This window comes from Sminthopsis crassicaudata, chromosome 1 (genome assembly GCF_048593235.1).
Source record: "Sminthopsis crassicaudata isolate SCR6 chromosome 1, ASM4859323v1, whole genome shotgun sequence".
Lineage (NCBI taxonomy): Eukaryota > Metazoa > Chordata > Mammalia > Dasyuromorphia > Dasyuridae > Sminthopsis > Sminthopsis crassicaudata.
The window spans coordinates 489,009,770-489,032,644 of NC_133617.1; the positions used below are offsets into that span (position 1 = coordinate 489,009,770).

At 38.4% G+C, this 22,875-nt stretch overlaps 2 protein-coding genes across 3 annotated transcripts; both read right to left on the bottom strand.

Moving 5' to 3' along the window:
• Positions 1-278: 278 nt before the first annotated feature.
• Positions 279-5,603, bottom strand: LOC141550585 (polyserase-2-like). Of its 2 annotated transcripts, XM_074281391.1 has the most exons (15): positions 5,436-5,603; positions 5,049-5,084; positions 4,881-4,922; positions 4,567-4,735; positions 3,916-4,217; positions 3,509-3,681; positions 2,903-3,137; positions 2,697-2,826; positions 2,322-2,557; positions 2,075-2,235; positions 1,743-1,974; positions 1,515-1,650; positions 1,186-1,427; positions 940-1,061; positions 279-726 (listed from the first exon to the last, which is right to left on the bottom strand). In XM_074281391.1, exons 1-15 carry the CDS (start codon positions 5,464-5,466, stop codon positions 574-576), a joined length of 2,400 nt encoding a protein of 799 aa, XP_074137492.1. In that variant the 5' UTR covers positions 5,467-5,603; the 3' UTR covers positions 279-573. The 2 variants fall into 2 exon arrangements, with proteins under 2 accessions (XP_074137492.1, XP_074137493.1); XM_074281392.1 differs by lacking the exon at positions 4,881-4,922.
• Positions 5,604-17,707: 12,104 nt separating this feature from the next.
• LOC141550578 (replication termination factor 2-like) lies at positions 17,708-22,624 on the bottom strand. Its single transcript, XM_074281388.1, has 5 exons — positions 22,493-22,624; positions 21,703-21,786; positions 19,473-19,723; positions 19,203-19,259; positions 17,708-17,966 (listed from the first exon to the last, which is right to left on the bottom strand). Exons 1-5 carry the CDS (start codon positions 22,622-22,624, stop codon positions 17,708-17,710), a joined length of 783 nt encoding a protein of 260 aa, XP_074137489.1.
• Positions 22,625-22,875: the final 251 nt, after the last annotated feature.

The window sequence follows — 22,875 nt, forward strand, 5'->3', positions numbered from 1 at the left end:
TTACAGTGAGGGAGAGGGCACAGCAGCTCCTTACCCAACACCTCTAGGGGCTCAGAATAAACTAGCCTTGGGCTCCCCTCCACTGCACTGCACATCTAGGCTTTGCCCTCAGTTTCTCATTGCTCCTTTAAGATGACCATGCTTTATGTAGAGTTTAGGCAAGACCTCTTATCCAAAACCAGTGGGCCCCCATGCCAACCTTCTCTTCCCCTGAACCCAGTTCCTAATGTTTTCCCCAATTCTCCCCATAGGCATCAAGCATGAAGAAGCTCCTGGCAATGTTAGCATTGTGTTTATTGAACATATTCATTTCACCCCCAGGATTCTTTGGCTCAGATTATCACCACTTGGAATGCATGTCCAATTAGACACCAGTTTGTCATCACCATTGTCACCCTTCTTGAAGCTTTCGAGGTTCCCAGCATGGAACTGGTTTGGGTGCATTCCAGAGGCAGCCATTTGAGACTTAATTTAAATAGAAAAAGGACATTTATCCTCTCTCCCTGGTGCAGTCTTAAGAGCTGTTCAGGCTCTGCTTCTGGATCTGTTCAAGGTCTGCAGTCATTGGCTGAATTACACAAAGGGTGCGTCCCCCACAGTGTGAGAGATCCAAGGTTGTTGGACTCCCACTGGGGCAAACAGTTTATCACTTCCCCTTATTGAAATGCCCATCAGCACCCAGGAGTCATTTTCTTGCTGGCACACAAGAGAAGAGCCTGAGTCAACCTGCATGAAAGAGCAAGAAAAGCTTAGCTTCTGGGACTTCTGGAGATTGGAAGAGGATACTATTTTACTGATAGAGGCTAGTTGACAAGAGGGTTTACACCTTCGAGGCTCTACTCCCAAGGCTCACGCCCCCCACCTTCATGTCCCTTCATTACAGCTTCCCCATCCCAGTTTCCCTCCCCCCATCTCTTGACCATTCCAGACCATTCATACCTCATATCTGTTTAGATTTTTCTTGCCATATGCTACACAGATGGTTCCCTGAGGTAGGGTGCGCTCCTTGAGGTCGGGGCATTCTTTTGGGGTCAAGATGGAGACTGATACTGCCATGGAGACTTGTGAATACAATGGAGACCCATCAGAAACAAAGTCTCACATGAAGCCAGTCCCCAGCCCCATCCCTCCATTATAAACTATTGGTACTTAGAGGACCTAGACCCAAAACCTTCCTTTGCTCACCTCGGTTTACAGAATCTTCCCAGCTTAGCACCCAACAGGGATTATCTCTTGAAACTGGCCCAGAATGGAGGCAGACTGGCAGAGCAGAAGCTGACATTTCTACCCTAGTCTCTAGCTGCAGTAGGACTAGGGGTGATCCCATGGTATACTGAATGCTGCTGACTGGCCTGGACACCTGGCCTGGGGTACCAAAGCGTGTTCTACCCAGTTTCACCTGTAGACGGGATGCTACAGAGCCATGCCTGTTGAAGAGGACAGTTTTGTTTAAATTATATAGAGAAATGGGCTAATCCACACTTCCCCCACCGCCACCACCAAAAGAAACCTACCTGGCCACACAATGAGTGTCTGTTAGGACCCAACCGGTGCTCACCAGAGTGGCCATGCACACTTCATCCCTGGCACCATGCACCTCTGCCACCCAGGGCCATTGGTCACTATCTTTGTATGACTGAATACCACAAGCTTGAAAAGAAAGATGCACAGGCAGGCATTAGTCACAGCTCCTTCTTCCCTGATGAAAACGCTGCACATTTTGAAACTAAGATTCTCCTCACCTCCAAACTTGGTTTTCAAGGGACAGGATGATAAAAAGGTAATTTCAGGTGACCAGTGCCAGTCGAGCTGATCCTCCATGTAGGATGTAAGGGCTGCATGTGTGATCCAGGGGCTTTTCAGTTGTAGAGGGGAGAAGACCCGAGGCCTAAGACAATCTTCTGGAGGCTTTGAAATGCCTGCTAGAAACCAGGATCCCGATTCCTGGCACAGGAGGCCCCAGCGGCTTCCCATCTGAGAAATGAGAAGGTTTATTAGAAATACAGACGGGGCCCCAGATGCCCCAGCCAAGCCCCTTTGCTCCCCTAAGCAGGGTATCAGAACCCTTTGTTACCCAGCAGCTGTTTTTCTCCTCTTCATGGTACTCAGCACAAAGCATTTTAGGATTCTCCAAGGGCTGGGGTACCAAGTCCAGCTGTGAGCCATGGAGGCAATAACACCACCAGCTAGATGTCATTTCAGCTTCCAACAGGAACCGGGAAGCCATGGGAGGCTCTGGGAAGACAAAATAGAAAGGCAGAGCAATTGCCATGCTTCCTAGCTTTTGCAGCTGGATATGAAGGAGGGAATTGCAGACTCACCTCCACGGCCCCATTGGATCAGACGGCACTGGCTATTGGGTGGAAAGTAGTGATAAAGACGGGGTAAGCACACGGCCCTTGTATCATCAGTAAAAGACACTGGGACTTGTAGCTCCAAGAGGGCCAGGTCATACTCATAATCCAGTGTGAAGTTGACATTTGACTGTATACTGGCGACAGGTATCCTTTGGGCCTTGGGTGGCAGCATCACGTGCCAAGTACTGATGTCTTTTAGGCTGTAGGTTGGGGAGAAAGTTATTTAACTGGAGGAATCCTGACTAAGACTCAACTGTCCATTAAGTTATTCATGACCAGTAAGTCTCTCCCTCCCCATTCTTCCTTCTGCAAGACAATTCCTCAGCAATTATTACTTACCCCATAAAGCAGCTGGCTGGTGCAAGAACCCATTTCTCTGCTACCAACACTCCATGGCAGGGTGTAGATGTTGGAGTAATTATTACAGCTTTCCAGGGCCAGTCACCAGGTGTGGGAGCAATGCCACATTCTGGTCAAGAAAGTTAGCATTTAGACTGACTTAATTCCCATTGCCCAGCTCAGAAATCTACTCTAATGTTACTAACCTGGCAAGGCAATAGTACAATTCTCAGAATCTTCCTCCAAAGGCGTTGGAATAGGCTCAGGTTGCTCAGGGAAAGCTGCACCTTCCACTCGTTCCCTGATCCAGTCTTCAAAGGCCACCACGTTTGCATAGACCCCTGGCCGGTTCCTCCTTGCACAGCCATGGCCAAAACTGGTGATTCCAGCCAGGAACCACTGGCCTTGTTCCTCACAGACAAGTGGCCCTCCCGAATCCCCCTGTGGAAAGTAGATAAGGCCCCAAGTGCTCAGAGTCTACACCAATGGCCTGCCTGAACTATGCTAGAGGTGGGAACATCAATAGTGAAAAGGCATAAGGGGCAGCCTATGTGTGGTCAACACTTGAAATTCCAGTAGGGAAATAGCAGAATGTGCTTAAATAATTTGGGGAGTGGGGAGAGGGGAAAGGATGCAAGTGGGAATACCTTTGGCCAATTTGAAAATACTAAGTATATGTGGAAAATCAGATTTGGAGGCCACTAGGAGAGGCAATAGATGCAAAACCATCTGGGAGAGGAGCAAAGGTTCCACTAAATACTACTAACAGGATAATGGCAGCAGGATGAAGCAGAGATAGGTCCCCATTTTACCTGGCAGGTATCTCTTTTCCCTTCCTTGTAGCCAGCACATAGCATAGTGGGTAACAATTTCTGGGTAACATTAAAGGGACCCCCGTAGTTGAAGAGACACTGACATTTTTTAGGTCCAATGATCTTCAGTTCGAGTTGCTGGAGTATCAAGCCTGACTCTAATGATTGTGACTCTGTGGGTAAGAGTAAAGTCATCGTCCACTGGTTTATCCCTATGATCACTGCTAAAATACCAGTAACTGTCAGGAACTGGTTTTTTAATTGTATCCCAAATAGAGTGCAGTTGGAATTGTTTAATATGGTAGAGCTGTGGAAAGGGAATCAAATTTATACAGCAAAATGCAAGGGCCAAAGAAATACCTAGAATCTAAGACATTGGAAAACTTCCTAATCCCTTGGAGACTCACCTGACTCTTGGACATCTCCCCAGCCTGTGGCCCAGCAGGAAGCTCCGTGAGGGAAACTGTGATTGGCACGGGGCAAACAAATGGGCTGCACATAATCTGTGAACTTGACAGGCTCAGCAAGATGCAGTAGAGCAATGTCATTTCCTTTTGTATGTCCGGTGTAATTCTCATGAACCAGAATTTCTGACACTTTCACTATGTGAAATTTGCCATCTGATAAGAATGGGCGTAGGATTAAATCCAGTTGAGTATGGACACCCACAGCAACAGTAAATTGCTCTACTGGAAGGACAGTGAAATTGCTGTGAAAAGAAGAATTAGAAAAGTAAAACCTAGGACATTGTAATTTCCTAGTAATTATGGTGAGGAGGGAAAAAGTTGCGAATACGTTTTTAAGATTAACAAACAAAAAGTTAGGGAGGATAGCCTTAAACTATAATTTGTAATTATTCACAAATATAGGGTTAAATGCTTAGCTGATATTTACCGGAAGTTTAAATCTGGTCAAACTATATATATATGTATGTTATAGCAAAAAGCCATTTATTAGACTCAACTGGAAAGACTCAACACCGGGGAGCATTGACTGCCATGCAAAATTGAGTGGGTCCATGATCCAAGAGTAGGCAAATACAGAAATTTTACACTTACTGTGGGTAGACGAAACAGTGAGCTGCAGAGACAACCCAGGACTCAGAGATGAGCGTGCCGCCACATATTTGACTCCCAAAACTGTTGACACTTACATGCCAAGGCCACTTTCCACGAGGTGCATTAGAGCCACCCACAACGCGGTCTTGGCGAAGAGGTCGACCACATTCTGGAAATGACAATAGTCTGTAAGACTCAATGAGAACTGGTACCCATTTCAACCCCAACAAGATCCCCAGAGTCTGTTGCATAGCCATGACAGTGAAACCCCAAATTCAAAGTCTGCAGTTGTTTCCTTTCCTTCTTTTCTTTACCTAATTCTGGGATTTCATCTGGGAAAGGAGCAGAAGTGAAGGCTAGGGAAAAAGAAAAAAAAAATTGCTAATGCTGTTTTTCAAAAACAGGATTTTGACGCATAAAGGAGAAACAGCCTTGAATGCATCTCCCACTTTAAAGTGCATTTTTCTGAAAAGATATCTTACCTGCATATTGTGTGTTTCCTGGTATAGAGTAGAAGGCTGTGAAGGCAAACAAAAAATACAAATATGATTAAAATTAATCTTCCCTACTAAATTACCTGACTTTATGCATTGATCAAACTGAAGATCAAATAATTTTATCTGCAGAAGACACCAATAGGTGGTCTTACTACCTATTATATAGCTCTACTTTTTTTATTTTTTGCTGAGGCAATTGGGGCTAAGTGACTTCCCCAGGGTCACTATATAGTTCTACTTTTGCAAAAGCCTCCTGAACTTGAGCAGCCTATTTCCTTCCTAATGTCCAAAGAGTATTCTAGGAGATCTGAGTCAGGGGAATAACTACTATCAGCTGGTGCAGAACTAAACTAAACCAATGGCAGGACTTACCAAGTAGCAGAAAGAGCACAGCTGGATGCATAGTGCTGCAGAGTCTGGGGACACCAGAACTCGGAAGTATTGGTAAAAGACCTCTCTTTTAATAGTCTGGAGCTATTGCCTGGAGCACTGACCTCTAGAACTGCCCTACCTCCTAGGGCTTTAGCCCATCCCTGGGAGTTAGAGGTCTCGGGGCTAAGAGAAGTAAATGGGGAGTTTGAATGCCCCACCCTAAGGCGGGATGCTTCTCACAAAGGTTGGGTGGGAAGAATGGAACAATAGGACCTAGTCCTAAAGGTTACCAGAACTAGAAAGCAGATCACCTGTTTTCTGTAGATGGGGGGAGGGGGGAAAGAGGTACAATGAAGTGGGAAGGGCAGATGAGAACTAGACCTCCCAAAGATTTCCTACAAGAAAGCAGAATTTATGGGAACTCTTGGAATTGGGAGATGAAAATCCTAGATTTTTTGGTGAATGTGAAGGGTGAAGATTACTCCTGCAGAGTGCAAAGGAGGAGTGGGCTTTTCACTAATGTGACTCACCATTGCTTTGAGGGAGTTGGGTGGTCTAATGGATTGTGGCGTTGGGGTTTTTCCCCCTCACACTGCTCTAGTTATCCATGCTGCCCATCAGCCCCAGAGAGGAGCCTAGGGAATCTGCTCTAGCCTTGAACAATATAATTACAGAGTCCATGTCCCGGAGCAGCCAGGCAGGATGGAAAGGGAGACCTGGCTGAGGTTCAAGGCTCTTTTCCCCACTCAAACTCACCAGGTAACATGGATAGCCAGCATTCCATTCTCCCCTCGGTGCCTCATGCTCCTGAGCTCATTGTCCTTATCAAGTAGTGGCTTGGAATCCTAGAATGTCAGAACTGGGAGGAACCTTGGAAATTGCCTAGTTCAACCTCTCATTTTGCACAGAAGGAAATGGAGGTTCATAGAGGGCCTCCTATGACTTGAAGGCCAACCACTCTCATTTTCAGCTGCACCAAGCAAGCAGAGTTCAGTTCAGTTCTGGTGTCAGACTCTCCTGCAAAAATACACTGAAAGAAATGAGTAAAAATCAGGGCAGGAGAGTTCCTGTGAGATGGGTGGTGGGAGTGCAGAAATAGAAAATACAATGTGATATAGGGGGCAGGGAGGGGAAGTAGGTATGGAAGTGCTTCCCTATATCATATCTCCTGTTTAGAGCCCTTGGAAAAAGTCTTTCTTCTCTCAGCTTTTTCACTGAGTCACTTACACATTTAATCAGTCCCACTGATCATCACCAATGGATTACCCTCAACAGAGTCAGAATAGACTGCAGGCTCCCTGAAGTCTCTTAGCTCAGCATGGTCCCAACCTTCCCAACCTCACTTCCCTACTGCAGACATATTCCACTATAGGCAAACCTACATAACTCTTATCTCAAAAGAGACTAAGCCTCCCCTAAAGTCATTACCAAGGAGTTTTGGTGGACCCACAACTATTTTTTCTACTGGCTTTTCACCTTAGGGGAATTTTCACAGAGAAGCCTGGTGAGCCAAAGGAGGAGAGAAGGGGGGAGAAGGGAGCAGGAATGTTACTTAGATGCTTAATATTGGCTAGTATCCGTGTTGGCTGGACCCCTTCTTGCTTGCCAGGCCATGTGGGTGGGTAGAAGCAGAAGACCATGGAGATGATAAGCATAGGATTCAGCATAGGCTGAAATACTAAGAGCTATGAGCCAAGGACAAGCAGAGGAGAGGTTCAGAGACTGGAGTGAAGTGTGATGGCCAGCTACAGGAACAAGTGAGAGCAGGAAGAGCCTGCTGACTGGGGGGGGGGGTTTCAAGGAGATACATAAACTTAGTCCATACTGCCTTCCTTCCTAAGATGGGAAGCCTCACGTTACTGTTTCCTTTCTATCCCAGTGGGAGGAATGGAAGACTACTGTTTTGTTCCCCCTTGGTGATAACCAAAGTACTTGGCACTGAACAAGTATCTAACCTAAATTTGTCCTTGAATGTTAGAAATAATGCAGAAAGAAGGGAAGCCTAATCCAAAGGGGAGAGAGTTTTCCCCATAGCTTGACCTAGGCAGAAACAGCTGGTGAGAAAGGAAACTGTTGTGGTGGTGCTACATTTGCTAAGGTTATATTTCTTTCTTATTCTATGGAACACAGAATGGGATGTCTCCTTCAACGTCTCCTTTCACCCTCCCCCCTTTCCTATTGCCAAAAACAAACAAACAAACAAACAACCCAACCCCAAAAAAGCACATTCCCAGGACTTTTAATAGTTCCTAAAAAGGCAGCCCCACCTGTTTGTTCTAATTGGGTAGTACTAAGGGGCTTAACAAAAGTTAATCCAAAAACTGATTATTACTATTTATTACTATAACAAACACCAATTAACTGATAAACAAGATGCAGTTTTTTTTCTCCAACTGTAATTAGTTATGGTAAAGGTCTTTGTAACATTAAGATCCTTTATCTTTTCTGAAAAAAAACATTTGCACTTACACCCAAATGCTTTTTCTAAGCCTGTCTATGAATCCTATCTGATTTAACTGGATTTGGAGAAGTGACTCTTCCCCCCCCCCAAAAAAAAAGGACAGATTTTATATATAGCTGTAGATATATAAACACCTCTCCTCTCCTCTCTATATTCATAAATGTCATATGTGAAATTATGAGACACACATGTCCATCCCTTGTTGCTTTATTTGTGCAGTGGCTAGCCAGGATCTTAAAAATTCTTACAACATTTTCCTCTGTGTGTGTGTGTGTATATGCGTGCAGAACATTAAATCCTAGATAATTTGTTTTTGAACCTGCACAGAAAGAGAAATTTATAAAGAAAATCCTCAGTCTCCAGGAGGTATCTCAAAATTTTCAGTCTAAGAACTGAAGTTCTTGTAATGTTTTGTGGCACTGAGGTTTCTTGGCTAACATAACTAACTGAGCACACACATGTCTATTTAGGTTCCTTATTTCTCAGGTCTCTTCCCTCTCAACATTTCTCCCCAACTCAAGTTTTACATTAGCTATATAACAATTTTTAAAAATTAGTGCCAGATGGAGCAAGGAGAAATCCTTTGACTTTACAAAAGGATTTGATCTCCTCCATGTTTCCTTGAAATAGGGAGATCACCCTAGTATATTTTAAATACATTTGCATACATTTTACTTACATACATATTTTTCCTTAGTATTTTATTTTTCCAAATACATGTATAGATTGTTTTCAAAATTCATTTTTTGTAAGACTTTATTTTCCAAATTTTTCTCTCTTTTCTCCCTTACCTCCCTCCTCCCCAAAACAGCAAGCAACCTGATATAGTGTAAATATGTACAATCCTTTTAAACATATTTCCACATTTGTCTTGTGACAAAAATCAGACCAAAAGGGGGAAAAAAAACCACAAGAAAGAAAAAAACAAATTACATATTTTTAACGATGTCTTAGGACATCTTCTAGGAATCTTCTCCTCAATGGCCATCACTGCTCTCTCTCTGCACTGAAAACTTTTTCTTTCCTTTTTTCCCCTTTTCTTTTCCTCTCCTTCATTCTCTTCCCTTCTCCTAACTAGTCTACTCTTTTCACTCACCTACTCTGCCAAGCTAACCCTCATTGTATATTTTGTTTTTTCTTCAAATAGTACAAAGTATACCAAAAGGCTTAGTGCACTTTTAAGCAGTTATTTTTTTTTTAATTATAGATTTTTATTTACAACATATATGCATAGGTAATTTTTCAGCATTGACAGTTGGAAACCTTTTATTCCAGTTTTTCCCCTCCTTCCCTCCCTTCCCTCAGATGGCAGGTTGACCAATACATTTAAATATGTTAAAGTATAAGTTAAAATAAAAGTATAATAAGTTAAAATTATAAGTTAAAAGTATAAGTTAAAATATATAAATGTCCATACAGTTATTTTGCTATACAAAAAGAATCAGCCTTTGAAGAAAAAAAAAAAAAAAGACTGGGATTTAATGTAATGCAATCAAGAATTCCAAAATTCCAAACAAATTTCACTTTTTGAAAAAAAAAGAAAAAGAATGTGAGCTCAAGGATAGGGACTATACTTTTTACTTCTCTTGGTATCCATCCCCAGAACTTAGCAGAGATTTATCACATATTAGTTGTTTAAAAGGCTTGTAGAGGGACAATTAGTTGTTGGTTATTGGATCTCTTCCTTAAAGAGAGAGAGCCTGTCTTTTCAGACTTCACCCAATCCTCTCCTCCCCCAAGTGTAGCCTTGCAGGAATTAACTTAATAAGAGATAGCCACACCTTCAGACCTGGGAGTTAAAGCTCTTCAATGACAGAGAGGACAAACTATTATACAGTTGCAAATAATAGAGATAACTGGGATAACATATCAAAGTAGGTGGAGTAATGGGTCCTTTGCCTTTAGAAAAGAATAAGCTTTGGGCTGTCTGGTTAGAACTGGATGATGGCCTTTCTTCTTTATTGTCCAAAGCCTTATTCTCAGCATTCATACCCTTTTAAAAAATTCCCACTTTAATCAAAATGGATCCATGATTTAGGCATAAAGAACGAGATAATAAATAGATTAGAGAAACAGAAAATAGTCTACCTTTCAGACCTGTGGAGGAGGAAGGAATTTATGACCTGAGAAGAACTAGAGATCATTATTGATCACAAAATAGAAGATTTTGATTACATCAAACTAAAAAGTTTCTGTACAAACAATACTAATGCAAACAAGATTAGAAGGGAAGTAACAAACTGGGAAAATATTTTTAAAGTTAAAGGTTCTGACAAAGGTCTCATTTCCAAAATATATAGAGAACTGACCCTAATTTATAAGAAACCAAACCATTCTCCAATTGATGAATGGTCAAATCATATGAACAGACAATTCTCAGATGATGAAATTGAAACTATATCCACTCATATGAAAGAGTCTTCCAAATCACTACTGATCAGAGAAATGCAAATAAAGACAACTCTGAGATACCACTACACACCTGTCAGATTGGCTAAGATGACAGGAACAGATAATGATGAATGTTGGAGGGGATGAGGGAAAATTGGGACACTGATACATTGTTGGTGGAGTTATGAAAGAATCCAGCCATTCTGGAGAACAATTTGGAACTATGCCCAAAAAGTTATCAAACTGTGCATACCCTTTGACCCAGCATTGATGTTATTGGGCTTATATCCCAAAGAAATACTAAAGAGTGGAAAGGGACCTGTATGTGCCAAAATGTTTGTGGCAGCTCCTTTTGTTGTAGCTTGAAACTGGAAGTTGAATGGATGTCCATCAATTGGAGAATGGTTGGGTAAATTATGGTATATGAAGGTTATGAAATATTATTGCTCTGTAAGAAATGACCAGCAGGAGGGATACAGAGAGGCTTGGAAAAACTTAAATGAACTGTTGCTGAGTGAAATGAATAGACCCAGAAGATCGCTGTACACTTCAATGCTGTATGAAGATGTATTCTGATGGAAGTGGATATCTTCAACATAAAGAAGATCCAACTCACTTCCAGTTGATCAATGATGGACAGAAATAACTACACCCAGAGAAGGAACACTGGGAAGTGAATGTAAATTGTTAGCACTAATATCTGTCTGCCCAGGTTACATGTACCTTCGGAATCTAATACTTATTGTGCAACAAGAAAATGGTATTTACACACATATATTGTATCTAGGTTTTATTGTAACACATGTAAAATGTATGGGATTGCCTGTCATCGGGGGGAGGGAGTGGAGGGAAGGAGGGGATAATTTGGAAAAATGAATACAAGGGATAATATTATTTAAAAAATTTACTCATGCATATATACAGTGGAAAAAAAATTCTAAATTAAAAAAAAAAATTCCCACTTTAAAAAAAATTCACTCCTTTCCCTCTTCTCTAATTCACACTTTTCCTCCTCTTTCTCTTCCTATAATTCAGGTCGTTTTCTCCCTTTTCCCTTCTTTTTTGCACCTTGTTTGCCCTTTATTCTCCTATAATTTCTATAAGGGGCATGCTTGATGGATAAATGGGAGCTCTGACTAGCACAAACACATATGATCTAATGTTTTTGTTTTCATTATGGTGATACTTTTATTTGGCTACTAAATCAGAACACCAAGGATCTAGTAAAAGGGCAATCCTGATCCTGTGCCCTTCTCCTTTCTGTAAGAACTCTCTTGAGCTGAGGAGGATCGTTGAGAAGATGCAATTTCCTCACCAGCAGACCCTTGTAGGCAAACCTGTGCCTAGGAAAAGGTCACCTACTATTTATGTCCACTTTTGATACAAGCCCTTGTAACAACATCTCAAAAACAATTGACATCTACTCTCCGATTTGGACACCTTAGTGGTAACCTATCAGATAATGGAACAGTTGCAGTGGAAACACTGGCAGAGGCAGATTGTCAGAAAGGTTGAGAGTCACCCAGAAAGGGTAGGATGGTGAGGGGAAAAACATCTATTCGGCAATGATTTGTACTCAATTGAGGTGAAATGTAAACTAGCTGATGTTGCAAGTTTCCCTGAGAGGCTGAGATACTATCTTCTAGACAGGTTACAATTATTCTACTACTATTGCTTAGCATAATTGCTTCTTCCTATGTGGAAATAAGACTCATATCTGGTACATATTTGTACTACTCTGGGTCCCTTGCTACTACTTCTCTCTAGAGTGAAAGAACAGAATTGTTGCTCAGGAATCAGAAGACTGAGGATACTAATTCTCCTATGGAGTAGAGAGACAACCCCAATGAGGATACTAATTCAACTATGGGGTGGAGAGACAATCCCAGAGCAAACCTCAAGGATAAAGGATGGGAAGAAGTGATCTCAGACTGCCTGTGCCCCCAAAAGATGGGGGAGACATCTTTTTTTTGAGGGGTGGTTCTAGTTGGACTCAGAGGGTTACATAGAATTTTTTCTCTCCTCTCTTAATTATATCATTCTCTGTTCTTTACAAATTCCTACATCGTAAAACTTCTTTCTCCTTTGAAATCATAAAATTATGCTCTATAACTACATAGCAATTGTTATATTTTCGCATATAACTTTAAAGGTATTTTAAAATTCGTTATCTTTATTCATTAAAAAAGCTTTTATTAAACACACTTATTATGTGTCAAGTCTTGTGCTAGATATATGATAAAACTACAGACAAAAAAAAAAGCAGTTTAACATTTTATTAAAAAGTTGCCTGGTGGTGTAATTTTTCAGATGTGAAAACTGAATCTGAGAGCATAAGCAATTTGTTTAAACTTTTTGTTTAAACCTCAAATCCTTAAGACCTAGTCGAGAGTGCTTTCTATCACACTATTTTCAAGAATAATTTTGAATAAGCAGGCCCTTAATTAAGAAATTTCCTAATTATTGCAAGAGGCCATACTGGTGGTATAGAGGTGGAGTCTTTATGCATTTTTCTAAGGACTAAATGTAATTATTGGACAAAAATTTAAAGCACTTTGTTCCTAAATTAAGGAATGGATCTCATACCTATTTGTAGAACAAATACCTGGAGAGAAAAATAGTTCACATAATGCAGATTGCTGGGAGTGGAATTATTGGCCTGGAGTCATAAAGCATTTGACTTCTAGGGAGAATCTCAACTTAAATGTGACACAAACTATCTGGGTATTTTAAGTCATTCAGTATCCGTTTAAGTACTTCTGGGTGTGCCTGTTGTGTTTTTTTGTTTCTCTTTTGGGAATTCTTTTAGTTTTTAGCATCTTTATGCTATCTTGTAGGGTAAAATAAAGTTTGTCTTTATTCATTGCTAATATTACGATTCTGAATGAGAATTTATATTTTGTTACTCTCCTTTGGGGAAAAAACATATACAGCAAGCAAAGACAGATAGAAATATATGCACATGCACACATATATATTTATTCTGAATGTAACAAACACAAAGTCAAATAGGCATCCACATGTAAATGGTAGAATAGAAAGGGTATTGTCCACAAGACTGTAAATCTGAGATTTTTCTTTAAAAATAATATAAAATAGGGGCAGCTAAATGGTACAGTGGACAGAATGTGGACCCTGCAGACAAGAGGATCTGAGTTCACATCTCCCCTCAGATACTTAATACTTCCTAGCTGTGTGCCCTGGGGTAAGTCACTTGACCCCAATTGTCTCAGCCAAAAAAAAAAAAAAAAATATGTTATATTCAAATCAATCATTAATGTATACATTAACAGGGAATGTTTATATAATGTAAAAATACAAATTAATGCATTTTCATATAACATATAACATTTTGGGTGTACTCAAAATTTTATTTTTTTTTAGATCACTATCTTTCCAGAAAAAATATTTAACTTCATTATTAACATTTTCTTGGAGCAGCTAGGTGGCGCAGTGGATAGAGCACCAGCCCTGAATTCGGGAGGACAGGAGTTCAAGTGTGCTCTCAGACACTTAACACTTCTTAGCTGTGGGACCCTGGGCAAGTCACTTAACCTCAGAAAAAGAAAAAACAAAACAAAAACACTTTCTCCATTATTTTCTTAAGTCTATTCAATCAACAAAACAATAATTGAGGCTATGATTTGTAGTTTGCCAAGTTCTTTTTTTTTTTTTTTTTGTGGCCTCATGGACCTGAATTTCCTTTTATTATTATTTTTTTTAATTAATTGTTTTAATTTTTCTGGTTTTTCTAATTTTCTGTTATAATATACATAATATTTGTTTCTTTACTTTTTTTAGTACACATTAAGTATACATGAATATTGTTGGGAATGAAAAATCCAAATGAAAGTGAAAAGCCATACACACAAATGCTGTTATCTAGGATATACTGTAACACATTTAATAAGTATGGGATTGCCTGTCATCTAGGAGAGAGAGTAGAGGGAGGGAGGGGAAAATTTGGAAAAGTGAATATAAGGGATAATGTTGTAAAAAAAAATTACCCATGCATATGTACTGTCATAAAAAATTATAACTATAAAATTAATTTTTTAAAAAGTGAAAAACCATTGAAGAGGAAAAAAAACAGAAAACAGAAAAAAGAAGTGAACATAGCATGTCTTAATTTCACACACACACATACACATGTGTACATATTCACAAAATTCTTCAAAGACTTTTATTTTTTTCTTTTCCTGTTTTTCATCTCCCCTAACTGAACATTCCTCCAAAACTTTTCCTCCAAGTTGAAAAAAAATCTTTGAGATTACAGATCCCAAAGATAAGCTATAGTTACCAAAGATTTTTGTGTTAATTAGCCCACATATCTCTGTTGATTAAATTAAAAGAAGAAGTCATAGAGCTCTTTGATCAATATCTATCTGGGCTGGACTCAAAGTTAAATAAGATTACCTTCAGGACATTTAAAAATTCCTTTACTGTTTAATTTCTTTTGTGATTCTAAACTTGACAAATGTCATCATTTCTATTTTTACAAAGAATTAGATAAAGAGATTTTATATTGCCTCTTTCAGTTGTAAACAGTTTTGTTGTAGAAAGAACTTTTGGGTTTAAAAAGCAGATAAAATCTGGGAATTAAAAACCAAAGGTTTTTTTCTTTCTGGTTTTCATGCCCTATGGTCCTTATTTTTTAATCAGTAGCATATATTATATTAAAAAACAAAATCTTAGGAGGCTATTGGCTTCAAATAGAAGTGGGCACAATTTTCCAATTTGTCTAAGATGATAGACAAATACATTAATTTGGATCTGTCCTCTTATTGTCTACCTAATTTTATCCTAATCTTCATTACTAGGCTCTCTGTGTCCCTTTCTCTAGTTCTTTCCCTTACTTGTAAGGTTCTTCTCTTACTTTATCACCAGTTCTATTTTAATTTTTAAAACTTATATATTTTAAACTTAAAACACCAGAAAAACGAAGCATTTCTATGTACACAGTAGAACACACTAAAAAAAAATTATATTTCAAGCTGAATCCCTATTTTATATTGCTTGCTTAAAAAAAGGTTCTAAATTGTTAAAGATTGTTCAATTTGTTTGCTTCTTTCAGAATTTCCTTCTATTCTTTTTTGTACATTTTAAAAACATTTCAGTAACCTCAACTGACATCAATATTGCTTTCATAATTTCTAATAGCATAATATTTCATTACATTAATGTTCCACTAAGAGGCAATATAAATTAATTTTTATGTTTATTACAGTTCTTCTCCTCTTAAAATTTCCCTTTCACTTTCTGGACGTTTGTTTTGCTTTCTTTTATCTTCCCTAACCATGCTTGTATCCATATGTGCAGTATTTCTTTCTTTTTTTTTTTTTAATTAAAGTTTTTTATTGAAAAAACATATGCATGGGTAATTTTTCAACATTGACTCTTGCAAAACTTTCTGTTCCAAATTTTTCTCTCTTTCCCCCACCCCCTCAAATGTTAAAATATATGTTAAATCCAATATATGTATACATATTTATACATTTATCTTGCTGCACAAGATAAATTGGATCTAGGAAAAAAAAAAACTGAGAAGGAAAACAAAATGCAGGCAAACATCAACAGAAAGCATGAAAATGCTACGTTGTGGTCCACACTCAGTTCCCACCGCCTTCTCTCTGCCTGTAGATGCCTTTCTTTATCACTGAACAATTGGAACTGGTTTGAATCATCTCATTGTTGAAGAGAACCGTGTCCATCAGAACTGATCATTGTACATTCTTATTGTTGCAGCATAGAATGATCTCCTAGTTCTGCTCATTTCACTCAGCATCAGTTCACATAAGTCTCTACAGGCCTCTCTGAAATCATTCTGCTGGTCATTTCTAGAACAATAATATTCCATAACATTCATATACCACAATTTATTTAGCCATTCTCCAATTGATGGGCATCCACCCAGTTTCCAGTTTCCTGCTACTACAAAAAGGGCTGCCACAAACATTTTTGCACATGTGGGTCCCTTTCCATCCTTTGAGATCTCTTTGGGATATAAGCCCAGTAGAAATACAACTGCGTCAAAAGGTAATGTGTGCAATATTTCTAAAAAAAAAGTTGTTTGCATGTGGAGTGGTGGTGGTGGTGGGTTACAATTCAGTATTTTACATAAAAAGCAGAAGTTATTTCAGAACTGGGAGAAGAGATTCTAGATATTTGAGAGACTAGCACAAGCATGATACAAAGGGTCCTCTCTGAACTCTGGTAGAGAAAGGAAATATGGAGAATCTGTGGGTCTATGAACATCTAGGATGAGGGATATCCAAAAATAAGTTAACTCTTTCCCAATCCTGCTGATATTTATTTATCCATTGAAAATATAATCCCCTTTATGTTGCCCAAATGTTTCCAGGAAAATGAGTTTGAACTACCAAGTCCAATGTTTACTAAGAGATATAAATGTAAAATTGGATAAAGAACTCATTTTTTGTGTAGTTATGGTATTAGGAATTTTGAGAATTATTAGAAAACATGATTCAACTGAGACTTTTTCATCTAAAATAATTCAAAGCAATCCCAATAGACTTTGTATAGAAAATGCCAACTGGGGGCAGCTAGGTGGCACAGTGGATAGAGCACCAGCCTTGAGTTCAGGAGGACCGGAGTTCAAATCTGATCTCAGACACTTAACACTTCCTAGCTGTGTGACCTTGGGCAAGTCACTTAACCCCAGCCTCAGGAAAAAAAAAAAAGCCATCTGAAGAACTATAGAGATTGATTATAAATTAATACATGCTATGTTTACTTCTTTTTTCTGCTTGCTTTTTTTTTTTTTTTTTGCTCTCCCATGTTTTTTCCATTTTGCTCTGATTTTTCTCTCTGAACATGATTCAGAAAGCAATGTGAATTAAAAATTTAAAAAACATAAGAAAGGAAAAGAAACTCCCAAATGTTAAAGAAAAAGAAACTGATGGAATGTAAGCGGATAGTATACTGTTTATTTCTTGGGTATAAAATGGAACTATTTATTTTTTGTTGTTGTTATTAGATAGGCTTAATTTTAACTTAAGCTGTATCTGAAATATAAGATGAAAATTTTGTTAGACTTTAATATTTTATGGTTAAAAACAAAAATTTCTAAAGTCAAGATGAAATGTAAATGTTCTTTAAGCATTTGATGTCCTAAGAATTTAATATCCTCCAAAGATAGGTTCTTAGAAATTCTGAATTTCTCAATTATCTGAGCATCTATCTTTCCTACACACTCAATAATTACACCTATTATACTTCATATAAGCAAGAGCAAATTTTCAAAATGTAATGAATTAGATTATTTTAGATTGCAATGATAGGGACTAATATTCTTTCTTGAGGAAGAGAAGCTGAAATCATACTGGATAGTATTTTTAAAAACAGTATGATATGTGAATAACCCAACTGGGAGACTCCTCGGAGTGATTGGGCTGTATTGTCAAAAATAAATCTGTGTGCCTCTGAATTTTTCACTGTCTATTGTGGATCTCTTGGTGTTTCCAAAAGCCTTAGTAACTTTTCCTGAAAAACTTCCATTTGTTCCTGCACTTTTCTCAGTAGAGCTGAGTTTCTTCTCTCTAGATATAAGGTTTGTTTCTTCCCATTTTTCACCCTTAACCTTTGATGGCCCTGGGGATTCTTCCTTGACATCTGGCTGAGGAGCCAAATGTATTGATTTGGATTTCTTTTCCAGATTCCTTCCTTCCTTCCTTCCTTCCTTCCTTCCTTCCTTCCTTCCTTCCTTCCTTCCTTCCTTCCTTCCTTCCTTCCTTCCTTCCTTCCTTCCTTCCTTCCTTCCTTCCTTTTCTTCCTCCCTCCCTCCCTCCCTTCCTCTCTCCCTCCCTCCTTCCCTCCCCCCCCTCTCTCTCTCCCTTCCTTCCTTCCTTCCTTCCTTCCTTCCTTCCTTCCTTCCTTCCTTCCTTCCTTTCTTTCTTTCTTTGGCTGAGCCTATTATGGTTAAGTGACTTACCCAGGGTCACACAGTTAGGAAGTTAAGTGTCTAATACATAGTTAGTGGAATTGTGAATACATCCAGCCATTCTGGAGAGCAATTTGGAACTATGCTCAAATAGTTATCAAATTCTGCATAGCCTTTGATCCAGCAATGTAACTACTGGGCTTATATCCCAAAGAGATTTTAAAGAAGGGAAAGGGACCTGTATGTGCAAAAATGTTTATGGCAGTCTTCTTTGTAGTGGCCGGAAACTGGAAACTGAGTGGATGCCCATCAATTGGAGAATGGCTGAATAAATTGTGGTATATTAATATTATGGAATATTATTGTTCTGTAAGAAATGACCAACAGGATGATTTCAGAAAGGCCTGGAGAGACTTCCATGAACTCATGCTGAGAGTGAAATAAACAGGACCAGAAGATCATTATATACTTCCACAACAATACTGTATGATGATCAATTCTGACGGACATGACCCTCTTCAACAATGAGATGAACCAAATCAGTTCCAATAAAGCAGTAATGAACTGAACCAGCTACACCCAGCAAAAGAACTCTGGGAGATGACTATGAACCACTATATAGAATTTCCAATCCCTCTAATTTTTTCTGCCTGCATTTTTGATTTCCTACACAGGTTATTTGTACATTTTTCAAAGTCAGATTCTTTTTGTACAGCAAAATAACTGCATGGACATGTATGCATATATTGTATTTAACTTATACTTTAACATATTTAACATGTATTGGTCAACCTGCCATCTGGGGGAGGGGGTGGGGGGAAGGAGAGGAAAAGTTGGAAAAAAGGTTTTGCAATTGTCAATGCTGAAAAATTACCCTTGCATATATCTTGTAAATAAACAACTTGTAAACAACAACAACAACAACAAAGACATTAAGGGTCTGAAGCCAAATTTGAACTTAGATCCTCCTGACTTCAGGGCTGGTGCTCTCTATCCACTGTGCCACCTAGCTGACTGCTTCAGTTTCATTTTGAGCCATCTGTCATTCATTCTTTTTAACATATCCTGTGACCTTTATTGTTCTTCAGTTGTGTTTGACTTTTCATGATTCTAATTGGAGTTTTCTTGGCAAGGATATTAGAGTGGTTCGCCATTTCTTTCACCTCTTTTTACCTATGAGAAAACTCAAGGAAGCAGGGTTAAGGGACATGTGCCCAGGGTCACATGGTGTCTGAGCCTAAATTTGAACTTAAGTTTTCCAGACTCCAGATATGGTGTTCCTTACTTTAGAACATCCACATCTTCTTTATTGTCATTAAGCACAGTGATGTCATCTTTTGGAAAAAGAATATCATACTTATTGTAAACTGCAACTTTACTTTTATTCAAGGTTCTTTTAGGAAACACACAACTACAGTAACCCAGAAAACAAAACCTGTGTTGGCCATTCATCTCCAGGCCTACAACCAAGCATATAAATTGGGCATGCTGTAAGTCATCATATTTATCACCTTTGGTGTTTTCTTTATCAATAACCTAGACTAGATTATTAAAGTATTTTACTTCTATCATATTCTTTCTTTCTTTTTTTTTTTTTTAAATTTACCCTTGTTAAATGTAAAATAACTTTTTTTTAGTTATACATGTATATTCATTTTTAAATGTATTTCCATATGAATCATGGTGGGAAAGATAAATCAGAAGAAACAGAGAAAAACCAGGAGAACACACACACACACATAAAAAAAACAACCAGAAGGGAGTCGTCTAGGTAGTTCAGTGGTTAGAGCACCAGCCCTGAATTCAGGAGGACCTGACTTCAAATTTGACTTCAGATGCTTAACACTTCCTGGCTATGTGACTGTGGGCAAGTCACTTAACCAATTGCCTCAGGGTAAAAAAGAAAAAAACAAAAGGAAAAAAAAGTAAACTGCATGTGTTGATTGACATTCAGTCTCCATAGTTCTTTCTCAGTCTACAGATGGTGTTTTTCCATCCAAAGTTTATTTAAATTGTCTTGGATCACTGAACCAATGGGAAGTCTGTCATAATTGATCCTCAGACAATCTTGCTGTTGCTGTATAAGATGTTTTTCTGATTCTGTTTGTTTTGCTCAGTATCAGTACATGTAAATCTTTCCAGGCTTTTCTAAAATCAGCTTGTTCATTTTTATAGAACAATCATATTTCAGTACTTTCATATAACATACATATCTAGCCATTCCCCAATTGATAGGCATTTACTAATTTTTCAGTTCTTTATCACTACAAAAAGACCTACTAGAAACTTTTTCCTCTTTAATAATTACTTTGAGATCCAGACCCAGTAGAAACACTGCTAGATTAAAGGGTATACTGTACCTAGAATTAGAATTTGGAAGTTCTGGCACCCCAGATGATGCAAGAAACTCCAGTTGCTATAACGATGTGAATTTGAGAGCAGAGTAGAATCCTATGAGAGAATGGCAAACTATCTGTTTCTATGGAGATTGTTGTTGGGGAGTCATGCCTTCTGCAGGTGAGCAGCTAGAGGTGAGCTAATTCTTGTAATAGGGCATTTCAAAATGTTCAATCCTCCTTTGTCCCATTAAGATAAGAGTTTTGTCTGATGCTACATACATCACCACTTGCTCAACATTTTTATCTTCTTTTACTCATGCATCCCAATTATAAGAAATTACAAGTTCCATCTCTTTCTTCCCTTCTATATTAGTGTATTCTTCCTTTTACCTTTCTCACCTGTCCCTCTTTGTCTCTTTGTCCCAGAAGAGAATGAATTTTCCCTTGCTTTTAACTTTTTAATGACTTTTAAAGACAGATTCTGAAAGAACACCTATATCTCTTCTCATTAGAATGTTAGCACTTACAACATCATATAGCTTCTTGTTGAAATACATTTATTTGTTTAGATTTCTTTGGACTGCCGTTTGTATTTCAAAGTTCCTACTCAGCTCTGATCAGACATTCTGATCAGAGATTTCATCAGAAATGCTTAGAAAGACGTCCTTTGTTCAGTTGTATCTGATTTTTACTGACTCCATTTGGGATTTCTTGGCAGGGATACTGGAATAGTTCTGATATTTCCTTTTGCAGATCAATTTACAAATGAGATAAAAAGGGTTAATTTTTTTTTTAATTATTCTAGCTTTTTATTTACAAAACATATGCATGGGTAATTTTTCAACATTGACCCTTGCAAAATCTTCTGTTCTAACTTCTCCCTTCTTTTCCTTCCACCCCCTCCCTTAGATGGCAGGTAGTCTAATACAAAACAGGGTAATCTTGTCCAGGATCACATATTGTGTCTGAATCTGAACTCAGGAAGTCCTCCAAAACCCAAACTGGGCCCTCTATCCATTTAGCCACCCAAGTCCATTAAAGGTTCATTTTCTTCCTTTAGGAAAGGTAAACTGCTTGGTGGTAATTCTTTTGAAATATTTTATTCCTCTCATTTGTCCAGGTTTTCTGTGATTCTGACTAATTTCTTGACATTTCAATTGTTAACCCCAAATTTACCTTGTCCAAGAACAAAGCTCCTTTCTGCATCTTGACTGCAGAATCTGTGTTAGGAGGTGAGCAGCATTCTTCATCATCAGGATTCTGGAATCAATGATTGAAAATTCCATTTATCAGAGTTGTTTTTTCAAAGCGATAAGATAAATAGAAGATAAATTGTTCTGGTTCTTCTCACTGCAGGAATTATGTTCTAGTTCATACATGCCTTCCCAGGTTTCTCTGAAACCATCTTTCTTCATTTATTGGAGCCCAATATTATATTTCTATAGATTAATTTGTTCAGCCATGTTCCAGTTGGCAGACACTCCCTTAATTTCCAGTGCAGTGTCTACAAAAGAGCTTCTAAAAATATTTTCATGTATGGATCCTTTTCCTCCTTCTTTGCTATCTTTGAGATAGGCCTAATAGTATATCACTGGGGAAAAGGGTGGATAGTTTAATAACGTAGATGGTAACTTTATTTACATTATTGTCATTGTATCAATTTCTTTTCTACTTTGTTTAGCCTCATGTCATTTAAATCTTATTTTTTTGAATTCATGTTTGTAATTCTTTAAGAAATCTATAATATCATCATGCCATAATTTCTTTAGTCATATTCAATTTGTTAGATACTTTGAGCACAAACCAATGATACACCATTTCCTATTTACAAATTTCATACATCTTTTCCTTGGTTTTTGGATCACTGGTAATTTTGATCACAGTATTCTGTGATTCATGGTTACATAGCAAAACCAAGAATACTGGTATTTTTTTAAATGGTGAGAAAGTTTGCATCATGGAGTACTTTGGAATCTCTTAAAAGTAAGGTAGTTTTCCAGATGTATTTGTACTTGTAGGCGTTAGGTGGCACAGTTAATAGAGCTGGAACTGCAGTTGGGAAAACATCTTCAAACCTGGCCTGTGTGGTTTGGTACATGATCCTAGGCAAGTCACCTATCCCTGTTTGCTTCAGTTTCCTTACCTGCAAAATGAGCTAGAGAAGGAAATGATTAACCACTCCAGTGTCTCTGCCCAGAAGACTTCAAATGGGATCGAGGCAGACTAGACTAAAATCACGTGAACAGCACTATACCTCTCTATAAAATTATGGACTAACTTAATCTACTTATATAGCTACATGTTAGAAGCTGGACAAAAGTTGCTGTACGTCCAAATTTTTTTCATGGC